The sequence below is a fragment of the Metarhizium album genome (assembly GCF_000804445.1).
Source record: "Metarhizium album ARSEF 1941 chromosome Unknown scaffold_15, whole genome shotgun sequence".
NCBI classification, from domain to species: domain Eukaryota; kingdom Fungi; phylum Ascomycota; class Sordariomycetes; order Hypocreales; family Clavicipitaceae; genus Metarhizium; species Metarhizium album.
In genome coordinates, this window is record NW_024467589.1 from 129,563 (window position 1) to 150,235 (window position 20,673).

General features: G+C 54.5%; 4 protein-coding genes across 4 annotated transcripts; 1 reads left to right on the plus strand and 3 right to left on the minus strand.

Annotated features, from left to right (window-relative positions):
- Window positions 1-2,169: 2,169 nt before the first annotated feature.
- Window positions 2,170-3,965, minus strand: MAM_05670 (3-hydroxyphenylacetate 6 hydroxylase; the record flags this gene model as incomplete). Its single annotated transcript, XM_040824468.1, has 4 exons — window positions 2,170-2,495; window positions 2,566-2,684; window positions 2,747-3,504; window positions 3,567-3,965. 4 exons carry the CDS (start codon window positions 3,963-3,965, stop codon window positions 2,170-2,172), a joined length of 1,602 nt encoding a protein of 533 aa, XP_040677447.1.
- A 5,460-nt stretch (window positions 3,966-9,425) lies between these two features.
- MAM_05671 (acetolactate synthase precursor) lies at window positions 9,426-12,115 on the plus strand (the record flags this gene model as incomplete). Its single annotated transcript, XM_040824469.1, has 8 exons — window positions 9,426-9,571; window positions 9,787-9,867; window positions 9,918-9,970; window positions 10,061-10,171; window positions 10,217-11,298; window positions 11,354-11,420; window positions 11,547-11,987; window positions 12,054-12,115. 8 exons carry the CDS (start codon window positions 9,426-9,428, stop codon window positions 12,113-12,115), a joined length of 2,043 nt encoding a protein of 680 aa, XP_040677448.1.
- Window positions 12,116-13,430: 1,315 nt separating this feature from the next.
- Window positions 13,431-14,817, minus strand: MAM_05672 (uncharacterized protein; the record flags this gene model as incomplete). Its single annotated transcript, XM_040824470.1, has 3 exons — window positions 13,431-14,241; window positions 14,324-14,453; window positions 14,538-14,817. The coding sequence occupies 3 exons, from the start codon at window positions 14,815-14,817 to the stop codon at window positions 13,431-13,433; spliced, it is 1,221 nt and encodes a 406-aa protein (XP_040677449.1).
- A 3,329-nt stretch (window positions 14,818-18,146) lies between these two features.
- On the minus strand, window positions 18,147-19,458 carry MAM_05673 (uncharacterized protein; the record flags this gene model as incomplete). Its single annotated transcript, XM_040824471.1, has 2 exons — window positions 18,147-19,244; window positions 19,309-19,458. The coding sequence occupies 2 exons, from the start codon at window positions 19,456-19,458 to the stop codon at window positions 18,147-18,149; spliced, it is 1,248 nt and encodes a 415-aa protein (XP_040677450.1).
- Window positions 19,459-20,673: the final 1,215 nt, after the last annotated feature.

The following is a 20,673-nucleotide window of genomic DNA, read 5'->3' on the forward strand; positions in this document are numbered from 1 at the left end:
ATGGTTGACAATTGTGACGAGGGCTCAGTGAAGAGAGGGCCTTGAGCCATAGCTTCATTCAGCTATGAGAGGACTCTCTGTACTTGGGCGTCCCTCGATCCTCTTGGCGCAGGCCCTGTGCCTCAAACTCGTGGTCACAGTCATAGCCCTTTTGTGACCGTAACCGTGTGACAGTGAGATTGGTTCTTTCTTCGTCAAAGCAAGCAAGCGGGGATTCGAATGGACGAGTTTCTTTGCTGGAGTCGCTCACACTCTGACCAGGCGTGACCGGGTGTCTACCGTGCTAGTTTCGTCCATGTCCTTGGAGGGGAGCGTGTGAGTCAATGATGTCCATAGTGGGCTTGATTTACCAGCCGGACCATTGAATCAGTTCTTATCGAGGAATTTCAATCGAGGGTTGTGCGGTAGATAGCTAGGACCTGGTGTTTGACCAGGAGATAGTTTGTCTCACGTCGTGCTCATCTATCCCTCGCCCATGTCCATCGCCGTCCTGGCTTCTCGCCCTGTGCTCGTCGTGTCGTTTCTGTCTCTCTTGCTAGTGCGATGTCGAGCGCAATGCCCGCAGCAACAGCTGCAAGTGGGAAAGATGCTCTCATGTGTCGTCTTGTCCATGGCGTCAAGACACGGCCCTTCAAGGATTGACCATACGAACGGAGAAGGGAACGAGTCACGACAGACGCCTCTACGTTGCTGCGCAGCCAGCAGACAAAACAGCGTGGTGCGGGACCAAAAAGATAAGCGGCCAGGGCAGGAATCGAACCTGCTACCTTCTGATTACGGCATAAGGATACTATAAGGATACTTGTGTAATCAGACGCTCTACCATTGAGCTACCCGGCCGAAAGGGTTAGTTTTAAAGTATCTTATAAACGTATCCGCGCTCTTGGGGGCGGCGCGAGGCGGCCGAGGCGGCCACCGACAAGGGATCCGCAGCCAATGAGAGGAAGGAAGCCGTCTCCACACAGGGCACAGCTCGTGGACAGACAGACAGACTGACGCCTATGGGTTATTACCTCTCTCTATACTATATCTTATTAACTTATTGAGTAGCTTATTATACTACTTGTAGACTTTACATCTTACTTCTAGTAGCAGGCGCTGCAGAGTGCCTGAGAGGCCGCTCAGACGTGGGGAAGCCGGCAGAGCTTAGGATCCGACTGGTGTCTTGGGCAAGGCCGACGACCTCTGGATTTGCACGGGCCGCCAGGAATGACCAGCGAACAGCTAGTCTTGCGTGTCCTTGCCTGATTTGCGCGTCGGGACTGGAAAGTGGCAATGCTATCGTCTTGGGTAAGTCGAAACCTTGTGATGCGGCAGGTCACTATTACTTCAAGCCTCTGGATCGTCGAACGAGGACCCGTGTTTGCGGCGGAACACATGCAATGTCGCCGTGCTAATGGCATAGCACTGGCGTGCCGCTACACAGTCGAGCGTCCGTCAGATATAAGCTGTAATCGTATAGGACTGTTAAAATGGAAGGTATAGTTTCAATAGCTGTCAGTCCCTTAAGCCACGACACTCAGGGAGGGGGGGTTTCTCAGTATTAATAAATTTTCAGGCCCTTGGAAAATTCTCCACAACGTTATCCACTCGTCCGTGATAATTACCCTCTTATTCCAACAAGTACAACGTATTTACGAACCAAAGGGCAAAAGTGTGCTGTATGCTTAAGCTGCGCTTGCTCCAAGCCCTCGGACGAGCCCTTGTCACAGCGGCAGTATCCCACATTCGCAGCCGGCATGCTATCCAGCGCTACTCAGTCGAGAGCCACGACTCGTTTTGTCCCGTCAAGCTCGCGACGTACGGGGCTGCCGGGAATCCACGGCGGGCGCACCTCGGGATCAACGCCGGCCGGACTCGGGCGCCACTATGCCTGATTTAGACGGGCCCCCGATCCGCAGCCCGGGCCCCGGGAGTCCGGGGACCCGTGAAGCGACGGCGCCAAGAATGAGCTCGGAGAACGGGACGCGATTATTGCTGCGTTTTGGAGTTCGCGATTGCCGGCACGCTAAGCACCTGGCAAATGGCTCGGCCGGAGCAGGTTCAACTCCACTGTCTGTCTCGTCTTGATCTATGTAGTCTATCGTCGATTCCTACGTGCTGCCTTCTATGCTAGTTGATTGTGCAGCTTACTGCGTTGCACACACGTCCTGCAGCCCTCGTACGCCCCTAGATACCAAGCGACTGGTGCGGCTGCAAAAGCCGCTTCAGGCCGCGGCCGTCTCTGGGCTCAAAGTAGAGCCCGGACGGCTTGGGGGCCATGGCCTGGTGCGCGGCGTCCAGACAGCCGGTGATGGGGTCGGCGTCGATGTCGCCGTCGGCGCTGATCCTGAAGCAGGCGATGATGCGCATCAGGACGATGTACATCTCCCTGTTGGCCAGCGTGTAGCCCGCGCACATGCGGTAGCCGAGGCCGTAGCTGAAGATGGGAAGGTCGGGGTTCTCGAGCCACCGTTCGGGGCGGAAGCTGTACGGGTCGCCGTACACCGCGGCATCTGTGGATCAGGGGACGGCAGTCAGCTCACGACGTGTCTTGACGGGGGTGGGTGGTGGTGCTGTGCTGACCTCTGTTGCAGGCAAACGTGTTTAGGACGACGGTGTCGCCCTCGGAGATGGTCCCGTCTTGGTATCGTATGTCTTGCACGGCGAGGCGAGGGAGCGCGAGTCGCGACGGGGTGTAGTATCTGCGTCGGGCTGGTCAGCAGGCGACAGACGAGACGTGAGCGATGGTCGGGGCAAATCGCACCGGAGACACTCGCGGACCAGGGCCGACATGTACCGCACCTCCTCGGTGTCTTGGTACACGGACTCGAAGAGCTGTTTGTTGTCCGGGTAGACTTCCCGGATGGCCCTGTAGGCCGTCTCCTGGATCTCTGGCCTGGCGGCGAGTAGAGTGAGACTCCAGTGCATGGTGTTGCTTGCCGTGGCCAGGCCGCCGGAGAGGAAGGTGAGCAGGACCGTGGAGAGCTCCTTGGTCGGGAGCGGGTGCGGGCCGTCAAAGTTCTTGGTGTAGAGACACTCCTCGTGAGTGCCCTCCCTCATCTTCTCCTCAATCTCGCGGTTCAGCCTGCCGACGTAGGCGTCTCGGCGCTCTCGCAGGCCGGTGGCGGCCTTTTGATACGTGTTGAAGGGCCAGCATCGGAGTATGGAGATGTAGTCCTGGAGGTTGTCCGTCATGCTTCGGAGCCGCAGGATCTCGTCCTCGACGTGGATGATCTCCTGTGTGAGGGGGTCGCCGAGGTACATGCGGCGGCCGTAGCATATTCCCAGGGACAGGCTCAGGGTCAGTCTCTTGATGACTTTTGAGACTTGGACGGGGCTGTGTCCCTCGGTCCCGTAGCAGTTGAGTTCGTCAATCAGATGGCGAGTCTCTAGGTCGATCTTGTCCAGGTTCGCCTTGACGGCCGGTTTGCTGAGCTCCGAGGCCGTAGCCTTGCGGCCTCTTTTCAGGGCCTCTCCGTATCCCGCAGTTCCGATAGTTGGCCCGAGAGTTCCCGCAATGAGCTTTGGAGTAGTCTCGTGTCAGTCGGGATTGGCGACTGGCAAGGGGGGGAAAAGCAGCGTACCTGATGGAATGTGTGGAATACCGGGCGTGACGACAGGGCGGCGGCGCTGCCGGTGAAGATGCTCTTGGCCGCCGCCGCCGAGTTCACGACAACAACCGACAAGGATCCGAACTGGACCTGGATGACGTCGCCGTACACGGCGGCCCATTCGGCAAACTGCCGCTCCGCATGCTGGCGGTAAATCGACGGCAGGTTGCCGACGACGGGCCAGGCCGGCGGACCAGGGAACTTGCGCGGCGCCGACGGCTTTGCCCAAAGGACAAAGCATATCGCCGAGCCTATCAGCACATACAGAAGGATGCGTGCGGTGGGGAGTTCTATCGAGGGGGTTTTGTGAAGCGTTGTCGCAAACTTGGCAACGGATGCCGAAACGAGGCCTGATCCGTCAGAGAAACCCATGGCTGCAACTCGCGTAGGATGACGGCAATGGGGAGAAGGCAAACGCGTAGCAAGACTTTTTATTTATAAAAAAATTCCACGGGACACATCAACCGAGGACAAAGACATGTTATAAATGCAGTCCAGTCCTCAAGGGAATGTATGAATCGACTGCATACGTATTCGCCGTTGCATCCATCCCACAGATCCGAACTTCAAACCATCAGAAGCCGCCGCGACGGGGAGTAGTATTGCGTATGCACTCATGCCTTTTAAACGAGAGCACACTCTCATTTGCATGGCCGACCTTTGTCCCCACGACGGGGGAGTTTGTGCGCCGCGGCACTGCAACTCAAACCCACATGGCAAAACATAACCATAAGGACTAGGGTTGCATCGTTGCGGCCGACTTGGGACGACACACAGCAGCAGGTTGATCGTGCATGACACTTGACGGTCTGCGTAACGACGGACCCGATGCCAAGTTTGCTCCTCGTCATGGGATGAAGGTTGGTGGCAAGGGGCACGGCTGTCGTCGCTTCGGTCCCGGATGCAAGATGGAATGACGGCCACGCGGGGATTATTAGTAATGAACTGAAGGGTTCTCCGTCACTGGCATTGGCATGTTTCACCATGTGTAAGAAAGCTATGCGAACCCACAGCCCGCCAACTGCTCCAGACTGTTGTGCCCTTTTCATCGGTTCATCTACAAGTCTTTCCAAGATGTAACCCTCATCGAGACGCTGATACTTTTATCACAGCCATAGAGTAGCGGCCTCGGTCGTTTCGAGGAGCACAAACTGCCCATTGGCCATCCTTTACAGAACCCCTGAGGGCGGTGACGGGATAAAGAAGATTGACGCAGTGATCTGCTACTCAGCCCAGCTAGAAGGTATCCCCGACTCGGGTGGCTGCATACCAGCAAGGTCAGTCATGACAAGTCCCGTCACGGAAAGCTCATAACTTGTCGGATGGTTGAAACGAGCCCGTGTCTGCGCCTCCCTGGTCGCGATCAGAGCCGGACCAAAGACCCTCGGCGAGGAAAGCTTGTGCTGACCGTGTCAATCTCAACACGGTGCGCTAGTCAAAGGAAAATCGCCGACTAGCGTAGATGCCGACGGCGAATGATGCGCGGCACATGGCAAATGGTGCGCCGCCGGCGTGGGCTCACGAGTCGGTACTCATCCAGGTCCATCTCAGCAACGAGGCCAAGCTAGATTCCGCCGATCCATACGAGTCAGAGCGAGCTTGCTGCCTTGCCATGATGCCAAACGCGCTGCGAAATCTCTGTCGAGTGGAGAGAACATCTGTCGTCACCGACTTTCCTCGACCGTCTGAGATCCTTGCAGCTAGTCGCGGCCATGGATAGTTTTGTTCGTCGTCGAGGCCGATTGTTCACGACTGGAGCGCTTTCCCTTGTCCGTCGACTTGCTCATGCAGCGGCAGCCGCGGTAATCTGCGGTGTGCACGACGAGTTGGCAATCGCTTTACTGTGTTTGCCGGAAGCGCTCGAGTGTGCCGACATCGACACCGCCACTGGTGTTGGAAACGACCCCGGAATGAAGCACAAGTTGAATTGGCGCTACTTGTCGCTGGTGGACTTCCTGTGGCCTGGACACACACACGTATTCCATGTAGATGGGCGCAGTCCCTGAAAGATGCCCGGGGCGTTTGCGACATGCCCAAGGGCTCCGCGAGCCACGCGTGCTATACACCTTTTTATCGCAAGAATCAATCGATCCCTGCAGAGGTGATGTAATAAGCAAAGTGAGAAGCCCCTTCTAACGGGCATGGTTCGAGCAAGTGGAAACGAATGATGCCCTTGGCCTTTGTGAGGCATCAAATGTGACACTGGCTACGCTTGTATTCCAAGAGCAGGGTCATACTGCTGCGCACTCCAGTATCAACATGCCATGGGCTACGGCAGAGCGCCGCCTTGGAGCCTGAGCCATGGATGGGCGGCGGGCGCACTTGTCAAAGATGTTGATGGCGTAGATGGTAACCCCCGAGAGCGACGACGCGATGCCGCGGGCCACGGCGTCGACCGCTGACATCAATGGAAGCTCATTCGACATTGCGTGCGCCCTTCGGTTGGACAAGCTATGCGATGCGATACAAGGGCAAGGGCCTGCCTGTCGGTGCTCCGTATGCCGGGAATGTGTCCATGCCTTGGCCTTTCCTTTTCCGAATGGGATGACAGACCCGGCCTGTCGTTGACTCTGGCTGCTCTAGCTGCCATTGCGAGACGTATCAGAACCCGTACTGCCCGTAGGCCTCTATTCGTGGTTGCCGTCTGACAGGTTTGATTGTGCGTTTTCAACTACGTATGCCCTGCAACCTGGCATGGAACCCCGGTCTTCCCGACTGGCACCATGTAGTCAAGTGTTTCTCACCAAGCATACCGCATTGGTCGGACACCAGCGCTCTCGGCTGCTGCTTTGGGCCGTCACTTGCCGTCAAACTCGTCGGCCCATCTATCTGAGACGAAGTGGCCTGTGCCGAGATGGCAGTCTGCCAAAGTCCTTGCTCATGAAGGCTATACAGCCGGGTACATCCTTGGCCCGCCGTCGATCCTTTATCCAGGGGCGAGCTGGCTGGCTGGACTGCTTTTGTCTCGGTCTTCTGCTTGGATTGACCAGAGTTAAAATTAAGCTATAGTACTCTGAACCCGGTCTTGGCAAGATCCCAAGCAAGCCACCACGATTACGTACGTCGCGCGTCTATGACTCAATCCCACCGAACCCGAAGCGGGGCTCTAAACTCCAGAAATTGATATTGACAAGGCTCCCTATACTCCCTTCTGTTTGGAGCCGTCGGTAATAAGTCATGACTCATGAGGCCGGATACATCGGCGTGTGTGGGTTGCTCGCTCCCGATATTGGGAATCGAAGAACACGAAGCCCGTTTCGTGGATGAATATTTGATAGAAGGAACTGGTTGTTCCTGTGAAAGATGGCCACGCAAACAGGCGACATGTTGAGCACGACGGCAAACCTACCTCCGAGATTTGGTGTGCGCCCTTTTAGGCTACGCGGAAACGCAACCACAGACCAGCCACGCTTGGATCAGACGACGGGCTGCCTGGGGCGCGAGTAGCAGAAGAACAAGCGATGTACGGTCACTCAAAATGGTGGGGGAGCTTCGGAGCATATCTGGCTAATTGTGTCACACATTTACAAAATAACTGTATGGTCTTGAGGCGCCAAGGACCCTCAAGACCATACAGTATTTCATGTGAATCGAGTCTTTTGCTCCGAGCCCTGACCCCCAACCAGCCTTTGTTACACTAATGCCGCACTGGCTTGAACCAACACAAGAGAGAACATATATAGACACCGTAAGTTCCCGTTCAGTCGAATCCTTGGCAGAGTTCACCTCATCGTGTGCAAGCATTGACGAGCGTAGATTCTTTGGTAGGCTTCTAGTGCAAATCAACATACCAACTCTTGTTGGCTGAGCTTCTTTCTGGAAAGACAGCAGCCCTAAACTCACATTATACCAATCGCGACGTAACGATTCTACAATCATGGATCGCGACTGGGAAATGGACAAATTCAAGAGTGAAGCAATTGCTGGTAAAGAAACGTCAGAGGAACTCTGGAATCCTTTATCAACAGTCTTTTAGGCGAGGTTTTAAAGAGAAACGGAAACTCGACTCTATACATGTCCCCTTACTCCTTCCGACATAGACCTAGAGTTTAAACATGGTTAATAGCTTGACTATTCTGATGAGCAAATCTGCCATTATGTAAAAGCCCTACCTTTTTCCACTAGAGTACCCTAACATCATCCTGCTTTCTTCCACGTCTATGGCAAAAAGATATTTCTAGGGGCGAGACAGAAGATGCTACCGACGTCACCAAGTTTTGCGTCTAAGCTCAGGATCTGTGTTCCTCGAATTAGACAAACAGTACAGGCCGACAGTGCCACATACTGCATCATGGACCGGATCTAAAGAGCCTTGCTAGCTACTAAGTCGGTGGGTGACTCTTGGTTGAGTTGCTGCCGTTCGCCTTGCCTTCCGGCTTTGCCGCATTATCCATCAACCATCGTCAGTCAAGTCAGCAACGGCTGGGTCGCTGGCGACAGGCCAGTGTATTCAGATCTTGCTACTCCGAGGACTCGTTCGGTCTTCCGCCAAGAGCAACCCCAAAGCAAGTCAACGCCTTTACGAATTTCTGGCTCGAGTTTTTCTCCGTCCGCCAAGAGATTAAAAGACGTCAGCCAACCCTCTACCTGCCTAAAACAAACGTTTTTAGCTGGAATACTATTTGTGTTTACTTATTGTTACAACTTGGTACCACGAAATGTTATGCTAGATCCTTGCCGTCATTGATGACTCATTGACTGGGATTACGCTGGGTTTTACCTCGAGCTATTCGAGATATGCTGCCATGTAATTTCATTCCCCAGGCTAGAATGGTTCTCTTTACAGGGATGGAAACTGCTCGCCTGGATCGCAGGAGGGCTCTCTCGTAAGAAGTCTCAGTTCTAAAGAGTCATCAAATCCGCCCTGCCCGCCGGTTCAACACGAACGCAAACGGCTGCGCTTCCGCGTATCGTCAACGAGGCCCCGAATCGCAAGAGGAACAGTGGCAGTAAGTTCTTCTTGGGACTTGTACTTCTGATTCGCGCTGTTGAGTCGACTCGGCCAATGATATTGGCGGCTTGAAATGACGGTACATTCTGTGTTGGGTTATACCCCTGCAATCTGCCACAACTTGGCATGGACGTTTGGTTTTTTTATAGCTTGTTTCCTTGGATGTCGGCCGAGCGGGGAAATGTATTTCAAAAGCACTCTGCTTCTCGTCCCGGCTGATATAGCCGCGCATCTTTCCGCCCCGTCTGGGCAATAGGTCTCTGTTAAAGTCTACAGAATATTAAGCAAGAGACCTAGTTCTCTTTCTTGAAAGCGTTCCTAAGCTGTAGCTGCTTTTGTTGATTGTAGAAGGTTTCGCTCCAATTGCTATCAATTCCTTAACCCGCAACGCTTGGGTATCCTCATGATATTAAATACTTGAGAATTAAGTCTTCTCTGTTTCTCTACCTCATCGTTCCATCTCCAGGTTTACCTTTAGTAGCCTGTAAGGCCAGTCCTTGACAGCTTACTTCTGGTGTCGAAACGTGGGCGCGATTGGCTACCAAGTACCGGGCGCCAACAGAGCCCCACATATTTTGCCGGACGACGTCGGAGCGTGGCTGCGACTCCACAGTGACTGTGTGGCGACGTTTTTTTTTTATGAGTCTTGCCCCAGGTTTTTGTCCGGCTTCGCTTCGATCCAGAGCCAAACCCTCCTTCTCTAGCCTCTCCCGCCTTCCTCGCCTCCCGCCTCCTCCAACAACATCTTTATTTTTTCATCCTCCTCGATCCCGAAGCATAGACTGGCATCTTCGGATACTCTTTCTCGCGCAATTGGGATCTTGGCTCTCCCACCCCACCCCGACTTTCCTCTCCCCCCCGAATCCATCTACTCCTCCGCGATGCTCCGAAATCGCCCTACGAGAAAGGCTATCGACGCCCTTGGCCAGGCGAGGGCCAGGACGACGCCGCCCACAGCCGCTCTTGCGCAGTCAAAGCTGCCCGCGTCGCAAAGAACAAAGGCCACTGCTACCACTTCTGCCGCGCCGTAAGTTTCTGGCTGTTTTTCTTGGTCCTTTGCACCCTCATAACCTCGTTCGTGGTGTCACGCTTCACCGCCCAACAACTATCCGTGTTCCTGATTGGAAAGACGCCGAGGAGTGCCTAAACGCTCGCTCCACCAAGTCAATCGATGTTTCATTGTTAATCTCATCCCAGTCATGTTGCTGACCTGCTTTACAATCAAACTCGCCCTGTGCCCAGCCCCGCCTTCAACTTGAAACCCGAATCTCGTCGTCATGTTCAGCCTCTTGTCAACCGATCGAAACCCGAGATGGATGAGTCGTAAGAATTCTCTCTCAAACCACGATGGGCTCTTTCTCATGTGCTTTCAGGTTCATCGGAAAGACCGGCGGCGAGATCTTTCATGAGATGATGCTCAGACACGGTGTGAAGCATATTTGTTTGTCCTCTCCTCCAACCGAACTTGTCTTCGTCGGCAGGGCCAAATGAGAACCCACGTGCTAATCAGTCCTAGTCGGCTACCCCGGAGGCGCCATTCTTCCCGTCTTTGACGCCATCTACAACTCGAAACACTTCGATTTTATCTTGCCTCGACACGAACAAGGCGCCGGCCACATGGCACAAGGTAAGGCTTGCTTGGTTGAACAAGGTTTATATTAACATGTCATAGGGTACGCACGTGCCTCCGGAAAACCTGGCGTTGTACTCGTCACATCGGGTCCGGGAGCGACCAATGTCATCACACCCATGCAAGATGCTCTCTCAGATGGCACTCCCATAGTGGTCTTCACCGGACAGGTCGTAACAAGTGCCATCGGACTGGACGCGTTTCAAGAGTGCGATACTGTGGGCATCAGCAGGAGTGCGTGCAAGTGGAACTGCATGGTCACGAGCATTGCTGAGCTCCCGCGTCGGATTAACGAGGCCTTCGAGATTGCTACCAGTGGTCGTCCCGGCCCTGTTCTCATTGACCTTCCCAAGGATATTACAGCTGGGATTCTTCGAAAGGCTATACCAACACAGACTTGCCTACCCTCTTTTCCAAGCATCGCTTCTCAGGCTGCCAAACGACTAATGGAGAAGCAACTTCATACCTCCCTTTGTCATGCTGCTGAGCTTATCAAAGTAGCTAAGCAGCCCATCATTTACGCTGGCCAAGGCATCATTCAGTCTAAAGGTGGAACTGAGCTTCTTCGCGAGCTAGCTGACAAGTGTTCTATTCCTGTTACAACAACCCTCCAGGGCCTTGGTGCATTTGATGAGCGTGACGAGAAGTCGTTACACATGCTGGGTATGCATGGCATGGCATACGCCAATATGTCTATGCAGGAGGCCGATCTTATCATTGCTCTTGGTGCTCGCTTTGATGACCGTGTTGTCCTCAATGCTTCAAAATTTGCTCCTAATGCTAAAGCTGCAGCAGCTGAGAAGCGAGGCGGCATTATTCATTTTGATATATTGCCCAAGAATATCAACAAGGTCATTCAAGCAACTGAGGCTATTGAGGGCGACGTTGCCACTAACCTCAAGATGCTCATACCTATGCTCACATCTACAAGCATGGAGCAACGAAGCGAATGGTTTAACAAGATATCCGGATGGAAGGCAAAGTGGCCTCTATCCAACTATGAGCGCGCTGATTCTCCTGGGGGCAACGGTCTCATCAAGCCCCAGTCCCTAATCGAGGAGCTGAGCGATCTCACCTCTAAAATTGATAAGAAAACAATCATCTCGACTGGAGTGGGCCAGCATGTGAGTTCCTCATGAGCAGCCAACACTATTGCGAACACCAACTGACCTGAAGTAGCAAATGTGGGTAGCGCAGCACTACACGTGGAGAGAGCCTCGATCGTTTGTCACGAGCGGTGGATTAGGTACGTGATGCTTTTGCAGCGCCGTGGCCGTTTCTCTCCGGCCTTTCCCAACTCCAAACCCAAATCTCGTCATGTTTCTTGGCAATTGAAGTTTGTAACGATCCTAGTTCTGACCCTGGGATGTAGGCACGATGGGCTTTGGGCTGCCAAGTGCGATTGGTATTGCAGTAGCGAGACCAGACGCCCTCGTCATCGACGTTGATGGCGATGCGTCCTTTAACATGACCCTAACAGAGCTCTCCACCGCTGCTCAATTTAACATTGGCGTCAAGGTTATTGTTCTGAATAACGAGGAGCAAGGCATGGTTACCCAATGGCAGAACCTGTTCTATGAGGACCGCTACGCACATACCCACCAGCGGAATCCGGACTTTGTCAAGTTAGCCGACGCAATGGGTGTGCAGGCGAGGAAGGTGTCCAAGCCTGGGGACGTTCGGGCTAGCCTTGAGTGGCTCATTAACACAGACGGTCCAGCTCTTCTCGAGGTTATTACCGATAAGAAGGTGCCTGTCCTGCCTATGGTACCAGCAGGCGCTGGCCTCCACGAGTTCTTGGTTTATGATAGAGGTAAGCCACAGTTCCTGGGATTGTAACACGATGATATGGCTATCTGCTAACGGCGGTTGATTATAGAAAAGGACAAGGCCCGGCGACAGCTAATGCGCGAGCGAACCAGCGGTCTTCACGGTTCCTAGCCAGGAGTCCGGGAGGAAAGCAAAGCTGTCAGGTGAAATTGTCAAAGATCTTTAAGGTACATAGGTATTGTGATGTTGCGTCGATTCTATGACTATGGATAGGTGCATTGCGCCCCCTTAGCTCACAATAGTGAACCTGTTGGCTGCCTTGAGATGGCTGTCCAGGAAAGATGCCGCTGAACCGCTTATGTATTTCTGAGCCAAAGAAGTCTGTCCTGACGTTTTCCAGCCGATAAGGAGATTGTCTTGCTCAAACGTAAAAGCATGGCCGATAGCCCTCCGTGAGGCTCGGCGAGATGTCCTTGGTGTACACGTCCGTACTCCGGCTCTGCCACCAACATCTGCCACTGAGTGATCATGCATGCGCGAATTCCAGCTGAACTGAATTTGAACCAAGGCTTGACCACCTACGAAGACGCGTTTGCCATTCTTGAAACGTCGCTGACGGAGCCCGTGGGTCACCCTCATCTTGCTTGTCATTCGATGCTGATGGGCGGCTTGATGGACTGGCAGCATATAGTCGTTGGCGAGGCTTGCCGCGGGTTGAGGATCGTCCAAGCTTTCGTTGGCGGGCATGGTGGTCAGAATCATCATCGGCATAACAGCTCTCGCTTAGTGCCTCTGTTGCGTCGCCGTTCCGTGCCAGAGGAGAGTACTCTTGGTCACCTCGCACGACAGTGTCATAACTAGAGCTGGTTTCCGACGTGGTCCTGGGTTTGGATGCCGTTATTGCATGAGAGAGTTCCCCATGGACTTTGCGGGAGCAGCTATCAACCCTGGCCACAGACTTGTGGGCCTTGCGGCGTTTGAGCATATGCTGGTCGACATCAGGGGTATCTATCATTGGCTTTGCCGTCGCCGCGCGGTGGAAGGCTTGACAGGCCTGGGAGGATGTCCTGGTATCCTTGCTTGTCATTGTCGCCATTGGAACGGGGCCGGGTGTCGGCGTTGATACTTTTGGCCAGGAAAGGCAGGAAGAAGGCTCAGGCACGCATAGCGGAGGCTCAGGGAGGACTTGGGATGCTCACTCACTGCCGCTCAGGGAGCAATAGGTGATTGGCATCGAGCTGGTGTGGCTCTAAGCGGCGGTGCAGACGTTCTGTTACGGAGCACATTGCGGTTCTATAGCGGAACAGAAATGGTTCATACGGCCTCGTCTCGGGGTCACGACCAGCGGCACAGCATCTACTCATTGAGAGACTTGGTACTACTACTTGTTCAAAAGACGCGAGGGCTCCGTCCCAGCTTCAAACCAAACGCAGGTCATCCGTCTCGACGGGCGTACGTGCAGATATACGTCAAGGCCTTTGCTGGATCAATGCGCATATTTTCCGTAGTACGCGGGCCCCCCGGCAGGATTGCGCGTGTCAAGCTCCTGCGGCGGCGGCGGCGACGACGATGCCAGGGCAGCTTGGGGACGGGCGTCGGCGGCGGCGGAGGCCACGCCCGCGTGTGGACTCTGGCTGGAGTAGCTGTCGCGCAGATTCGAGCTGTAAGCCGGCTGGGACGAGAAGGCGGGAGACCACGTGCTGTCGAGCATGCTGGGGCCGGGCGGCGTCGCGGCGTCGGCTCGCCGTCTGCGCCGGAAGAACAAACACATGGCTGCGGCCAGGAGGCCAGCGGCCGCGGCGACGGCGCCTCCCGACAAGCTCGAGGGCGCGGCCGCGGGAGTGGTGGGCGTCGCGGTCGAGGCCGTGGGCGAGGACGGCGTCGTCGTCGTCGTCGGCGGCGGCGGCGGCGTGCCGCTGCCTTGGCTCGTCGAGCCGGCGAGGCCGTAGGGCTGGACGTTGGAATACGCGCCGCACTCGGCGTTGGGCGCGGCGAGGGGGCACTCCTTTGCGAAGCAGATGGAGTACAGCTGGCCGTCGAGCGGCGGCGAGCAGCGGATGTTGTAGCGCGCGTTCATAAACGTCGAGAGCGTCGAGGCGTCCGCGTCCGAGAAGCCGTAGTACCTGCTGGCGGCGATGAACTGCTCGATAAAGTACCCGACCTCGGTCTGGTTCAAGTCCATGAACTTGTGGACGTAGGCCGGCGTGAGAGGGGTGAAGCTGGTGCCCACAAACCCCTTGTAGCGGGAGCAGCCGAATATCTTGCCAAAGACGTAGTACCAGTGCGTGAACAAGGTGCTGGCGGGAGAAGGGGCCAAGGGTCAGCGACGATACGACGCCCTCTTTGCGGGAGAAGTCACGGCAGGGACGCGCAACGTACTATTGATTTGTTCCGCTCTTGATCTCGGCCGTCTGCGTCGAGCCGTTCAGGAAAGATATCAGCGGCTGGGTGCCGCCTCCGTCCAACCAGTTGACCCCGACGGCTTGGTCGTTGAGGTTCGTGGTTGCCCCTGTGGGACGTGGTCAGCCTTGGACTCGTGCGAGGCGAGGCGAGGCGAGGCCGTCGCTCGTGGGATTTCAGTTCAGGGTCATACTTGATCCGTCAAACCATGGTCGCAGGTACACGTCATAGCCGTTGAACTGCCCCGTGTTGAAGATGCCCGTGCTGTTGGCCGCGGCGTTTGGCAGCGTCTCGCCGCCGGCATAGGCGTAGGCAACGATGCCCTGCATCAGTCGCAGCTGCGTCGTGTCGTTGCTCGCTCCGTAGCGCTGGCTGGCATAGTAGTCACAGATGGACTGGTCGCTGGGTCGATCGGCGACGACTTTGCCTCCCAGGGCCGAGACGAGGACGGAGAGGACTCGTTGTCGCAGCATTTAGGGCATGTTTTTGCCGTCCGACACTTGTAACGAGGCACGTGGTGACGCGGGATGGACTGTGTGAAGCTCGAGGAGAAGCAGAGACCGCTCGGGACCCGGAGGAATTGGACTGCCCAGAGTGTAGATGCAGAGGCGCCGTGTTTGGCGAGCAAGCTCGTCGTCGAGCTGGCAGCAAGCCTCTCGCGGACGTCGGTTCAGCTCGCCACGCTGCCGCGGTCTGGATTCAAAACCGACGCGAGCAACGGGCACCTACACCGCCGGTCAGCCGAAGTACGGACGTATCAAATGACTGCCGTCCAGCCAAGAAGGGCCACGGCTTGTACGCCCGGTTGTCCGTCAAACGTCCGGACGTGACGGGATGGTGGCATCACGTTTCGTTCCTGCAAGGATCAAACTGCCCGTGGCTTGGGGATGCTTTTCAGCCCTGCCACGACGGAACTTGCCGACCATCCACGCACACGGCCATCGTGGCACGTCACCTTGTTTGTAGCTCGGCATGGGGCGAGAATCGAATCGCGACGCCGTCCGGAGCAGCTGGATTGGATAGACGTTGCGCCACGGACTTCAGCTTCATCCACGTTCCGCCGTCTCCTCGTGCGACAGCGAAGCGACATGGAGACACACGAGAGACTGCACAGTGCAAGCCACGTAGCCGACTACGTGCTTGACCATCGTGAGAAGCTTCATTCGGCGCAGTCAATGCCTTGCAATGACCAACACGTCGGTCTCACATGAACGGTCACCACGGTCGTTGCCAAGTCCGACGTTGTAATGAAAAGACTGCGAAGCGCCTGGTCTAATTCTCGACTCTCGACTCTCGCCTGCTTGCCCAACAAGCCCAGCGACCCGACCCGTCTCTGCAGCGCCGCTCCTCGTATCCCCAAGCCGTCAACATCTGCCGCCGAAGCAAGTGCAAAAGTTCTTTTTACGTTGCCCCCCGGAGGCGCAACTGTTGACTCCACATTGCCTCTCCCACCTGAGCTTGTTGCCGGCCAAGCACTTGAATAATCCAAAGGCCTCTGCGCGGTCGTCGGGCCATATCCCCGCCTTCAAAATCGCCATCTCCAAGGCCTCGCTGCTCCAACCTGTCACGAGTACAATCTTTTGTCAGCAAACTATCCCCCCTCTCCAGCTATCTGCTGCTGTTTCCTCGCCCAAGCAGGCGTTGCTGTGCGAGAAACACGGCGCCGCCAGAACACTACACCAGCGACCCAAGGGGCAGACGAGAGACGAGCTGATGGTATTGGTGCCAATACTAGCCTATACTGACCCTTGCGTTTCAGAGTCCAACCGCAGTAGGTGAGGCCCTGGAAGCACGAAGCTTCCGAGACGGGAGGGCTGACTGCCGAGACAAGCGGGCTAGTTGCCGCCACGAGGAGAACCGTGACTGTGCAGATGCCGCACTTCATGATGGTGGTGGTGGTGGTGGACGGTGCGTGCGCGACGATATATTTGCAAATTTTTGATTCTGGTTGTGCTTTGGGCTGCAGCAGAGCATCTGGCATCTATTCATGCTTCCTGTCGGGATAAAACACCCTGGCCTCTACGGGTTTACCGCCATTCCCCGTGACAGGGTGGTATTATTCCCGCGATGCCCACGTGTAGACGCCATCGAATGTCGCTCTAGGCCGCTTCCTGGCAGCACTGCATACCCATTGGTGACTGTGAGCGTCATCAAGCACGGCGCTACGCTGAGGCAAGGAAAGCGGGAAAATCGACCACTTGCGTTCGCCTTTTGTCATCTCCCCCCCGGCGACGATTCGGCTTTGAGCGAGGGTACAGTGAAGGAGAAGAGGGTGAGGATGCCTCAACCCGGGTAGTGCGGTTGATGGATGGTGACTCGAAGCAAGGAGAACACGACGCATCGATAGCACTCGGGCTACATGTTCAGAGCCCAGCAGCGCCAGGCAACGTGGAGCAGGCGCTCGGTCAGACTAGTCCCGTGGCGGCTGTCCCGAATAACAGGCGACGACGGGGATTAAGCGACACACATGTCAGGATAGAATGCCAGGATACAGACTAGGCTGTGAAGAAAACAACCAGCCCTAGCCCTTGTCCTGTGCCCAAGCGTCTAGTCAAATCCTGGTCCTGAGCTGGTTGGCGGCATATTTGACGCTAAACTACTCAAGTAGTGTGCAATACAAGGTGTCAAAGTTCTACAGGTACCTGGTTGGGTCACCTTGTACTACAGTTATAGGTAGATGTAGGTGATAAAAAGGGACTGAGTACGTATTTAGAGAAAAGCAAGCTGCTCAAAATTACCCATTGGTAAATTTTAGATTTTCCAAGTATTCAAATAGTACCTACATGACTTTATATTTTTAAAGCAAAAATACAGTGTGCTCCGAGCCCTTGGACGATACTACCAGCTCAGGGGATGCGGATGCCTTGTTTGGCTTGCCTCGTATGAGCACCTGTACTGCGAGAACCGAAACACATCAAAAGGCCCAGAAAGCAGTGTAGCGCACTCGAAGCACCTCAGGATACGGCTTGGCCAAGGAGGGTTTCGAATGCAGCTTGTAGTTGAAATACTGAGGAGGGTTGGGATTATCTTGCATCATTTACACCTGTGTTAGATATTTCAGCGGCGGCAGAATCTAGGGTCTGGCGCTGTCTGTATTTGACTAGATGACTGTGGGTGGAATCGAGAGCTTAGTATGCTTTCTCGTGCAGCAAACGCTCCGTAACCAAGACTCATCGTTGACGTTGGTCTGACTTTCTGGGAGCACCACTCGAAGCGGAACAGTGCACCTCTGGTCGTCTGCAACAGCTGCAAGCTGCGACTGCTCTTCGGTGTGACTTTGAAGAACGGCAAGCCTCTTCCCGCCTCTGCGGAGGTAGGAGAACGAGACGTGATGGGTCTGCAACGCGTAGAGAACAACACGGGATCGAATACACCCAAGATTTGGACGCAAGAGTCGCCACGGGCTGCAATTGTCTCTCAAATCGTGAGTGACCCGGCGCTGCGACGGACACGGATTCGCGTGAGCCCGCGTTGACCCAAGTCGGGGTGGGGCTGCCGGACATCCGTGTCGGAGTTCCCGGCGCGGACCGACATGTGATCACGGCAGTTGGCCCACACGGCCCATGGACTCGGACATCTCGGAAGATTAGCATGTTGACCGCGAGCGCGCTCGGCGGCGCAATGAAACCCACTGACCGATATGTTTCTGTCAATTTGCTCTCGGTGGGCGGTCATCTTTGGCAGTTCATCTACCCGTGTCCCACGTCAGATGCCGCATCTCAAGTATATTCGTCACAGCAAGGACTACGCATCGAACAGGACAACGTGTCTAGATTGCCATCATTTTGGACGCATCTTTAGGTCAGTAGAGTCCCTCATGAAAGAGAGACCAGAGCTCCGCCTGGTACCTTTCTTCGTCGTCTACTTTGGCTTTTACAACCTGTCCAACGTTCTCTTGCCAAAATGTCGAGACCTGCTTCAGGTCAACAACTAGTGCTCTATCGGCGGAGAATTTGGGTAGAATGTGATCCTCAAACACGAAAAGCCAAGCATTTATAGATCTCACGCAGGCCCAGAACCACACTCCTTTAGACTCCCAAACATCTCTCATCGTGCTTGTGATGTCAATATCATGTTCCATCCGTACGCTCCTATTCTCCTCATCCATAACTTTTAGGAAGGCCTGCCGCACTTCGTCAAAAGTGCTGTACTCTTCGTCGATGATACCATCGATGCTGCAGTTTGTAAGCCAGTGTGGCACGGACAACATTTCCACAGGAAGCGCGCAGATCCATTCAAGATCAATCAAACAAGTAACGTTCCAATCATCGTCCACAAAAATATTGCTTTGATGAAAGTCGGTCAATTGAAGGAGGAAAGGGCCGTTCCTCCGACCTGGCAGAATAAAGCGGTGCATTATCGTTCGAAGTAATGTCCTAATCGTCATTCGTTCTCGGGCATCATCTGCATCTCGCACAGCATGAGGGTCGTGAAGGAGGTGATTATCATATAGCGTAAGCATATCGGAGGCGAAACTGTCAGTGCTCTGGTAGAGTTGGTGCGGCTGAATTGTTCGCGGCGTCCCGCTATTCTCGAAAATCATCATGGTGCATGTCAGGGGCCGGTTAGAAAGCTGAATTGTGCCGTCACTGGCATTGAATTTAAAGGATCCAATATGTGGGTGTGGAAGCCGAGCAAGCGAGAGCATAATACGCGACATGCCCTGGAACAGGCGAGCTCGCCGGTTTGCGTCGCGCATATGTTGAGTCCAGGTACATGAAAGCATACTTCCGGTCTCGGGGCCGATATGTTCCAAAAGCATATAGGCGGTGTCAACGGCTGGTGAGGACGCGTTGCGAGTGTAATTCGAGAGCAAGGGGTAGTGAAAGAGGCGATGGATCAGTCGCCGGAATCGGTGGTAGGCCCAGACGTAAAATGGTCGCTGCTCGACATGGGTGAACTGGTCCGAGTCAACGGGTCAGCATCAGCACGATCCGAGTGACATGAGAATTGGGAGAACGCACATGGCCGCCGTCAGTAAAGCCAAATGCGTAAAGGTTTGGTATCCGGATGTTAGCGCAGTGCTCTTGCATCCATATATATGTGGCCACTTCGCAGCCAACTTTTTCGTCAATCGTGCCAGGATATCGTTGCTCGGCAAGCTTATGGGGCATGGGACACCGGAAAATCAACCTTCTGGTTCGGCCTTTGGAATCCACCTCGACTAGAAGGCAAAGATTGAAACCGCCTTGCACCCATGATTCCGGTGGTAGAACAGTGCAACCGTCATCTCCGCCTAGTCGAAGATGGTGCCGGACTGTAGCTTGAATCGACTCCCGTTGATCCCACAGTCGACGTCTCAGGTGCTCCGCAGCACATTGGTGTTGGGCAGAAAGAAGGAAATTGGTTTCTTCTTCAGCGGCTGATTCGAATGAGCGAGGTTTATTGTGTACTAAAATGTTCTTGGGCATGGTCGATTGCACCACTCTGCATTTCCAGTCCTGAAAAGGGGAAAAGACTAGTCACGTGGCCCCGCCAAGGCACGAATCGTAACTACTTGTAGTACCTCGTGATTACAAAGCAACCGTCAACAGTCACACCAAAAAAACTACATTGACATCAACGCACTCTCACGACCTCGAGTGCCTGGAATGCCAGCAACCAGCAACCAGGCTGAGGACCACAATGTGCGACTCAGTGCTATTGCGCCCAACACCAGCTTTAGAACTGGGTCGTGATCCGCCCGCCCTGGTTTCCAGCAACAATGCTGCTGAGCACCCGGGGTTACCACCAACTTAGCAGCCCGTGCTACCAGCAACCATGGCACAAATTGCAAATATACGTGACTGAAATATATCACTTCCATAGGTGACAAGCGTGTCCCAAATATGCGGTCTTTGGGGGGGGACTCTATACGGAAGCGCAAGACAGCGAAGGCAACTCTCTTACATGTCTTTTGCGGGATACTTCTCAATAATCATTGTAGCCCAGACGCATAACATATTCAAGTACGAACACAATTTACCTCCATCGTGGCTGCATACGTAGCCAATACATACGCGACCGACAGATCGAACGACATTCGGCCGCAGCATCCCCTCGGGTTTAGAAATTAGAAACTATACTATACTTGATTAGTCATTGACTCACCCTAGGCATGGCTCTTATCGCTTTCTTCTTTCTACATCTTTCTTTCCTCCTCTCTTTTACATCTGCATCCTTCCCTCTTTTCTTATTTTCACACTTTGCCTGCTCTCTTAATTTTTACACTCTATCTTGACTCCAACGCCCACAGCTACATTTGACGCCTTCCCCCCCCCCTTTCCCCCAGCAGACAGCAGTTGGCTCCCGTTGTAGTTACTAAGATCACTTGCCTCCTCGTTCAAGAT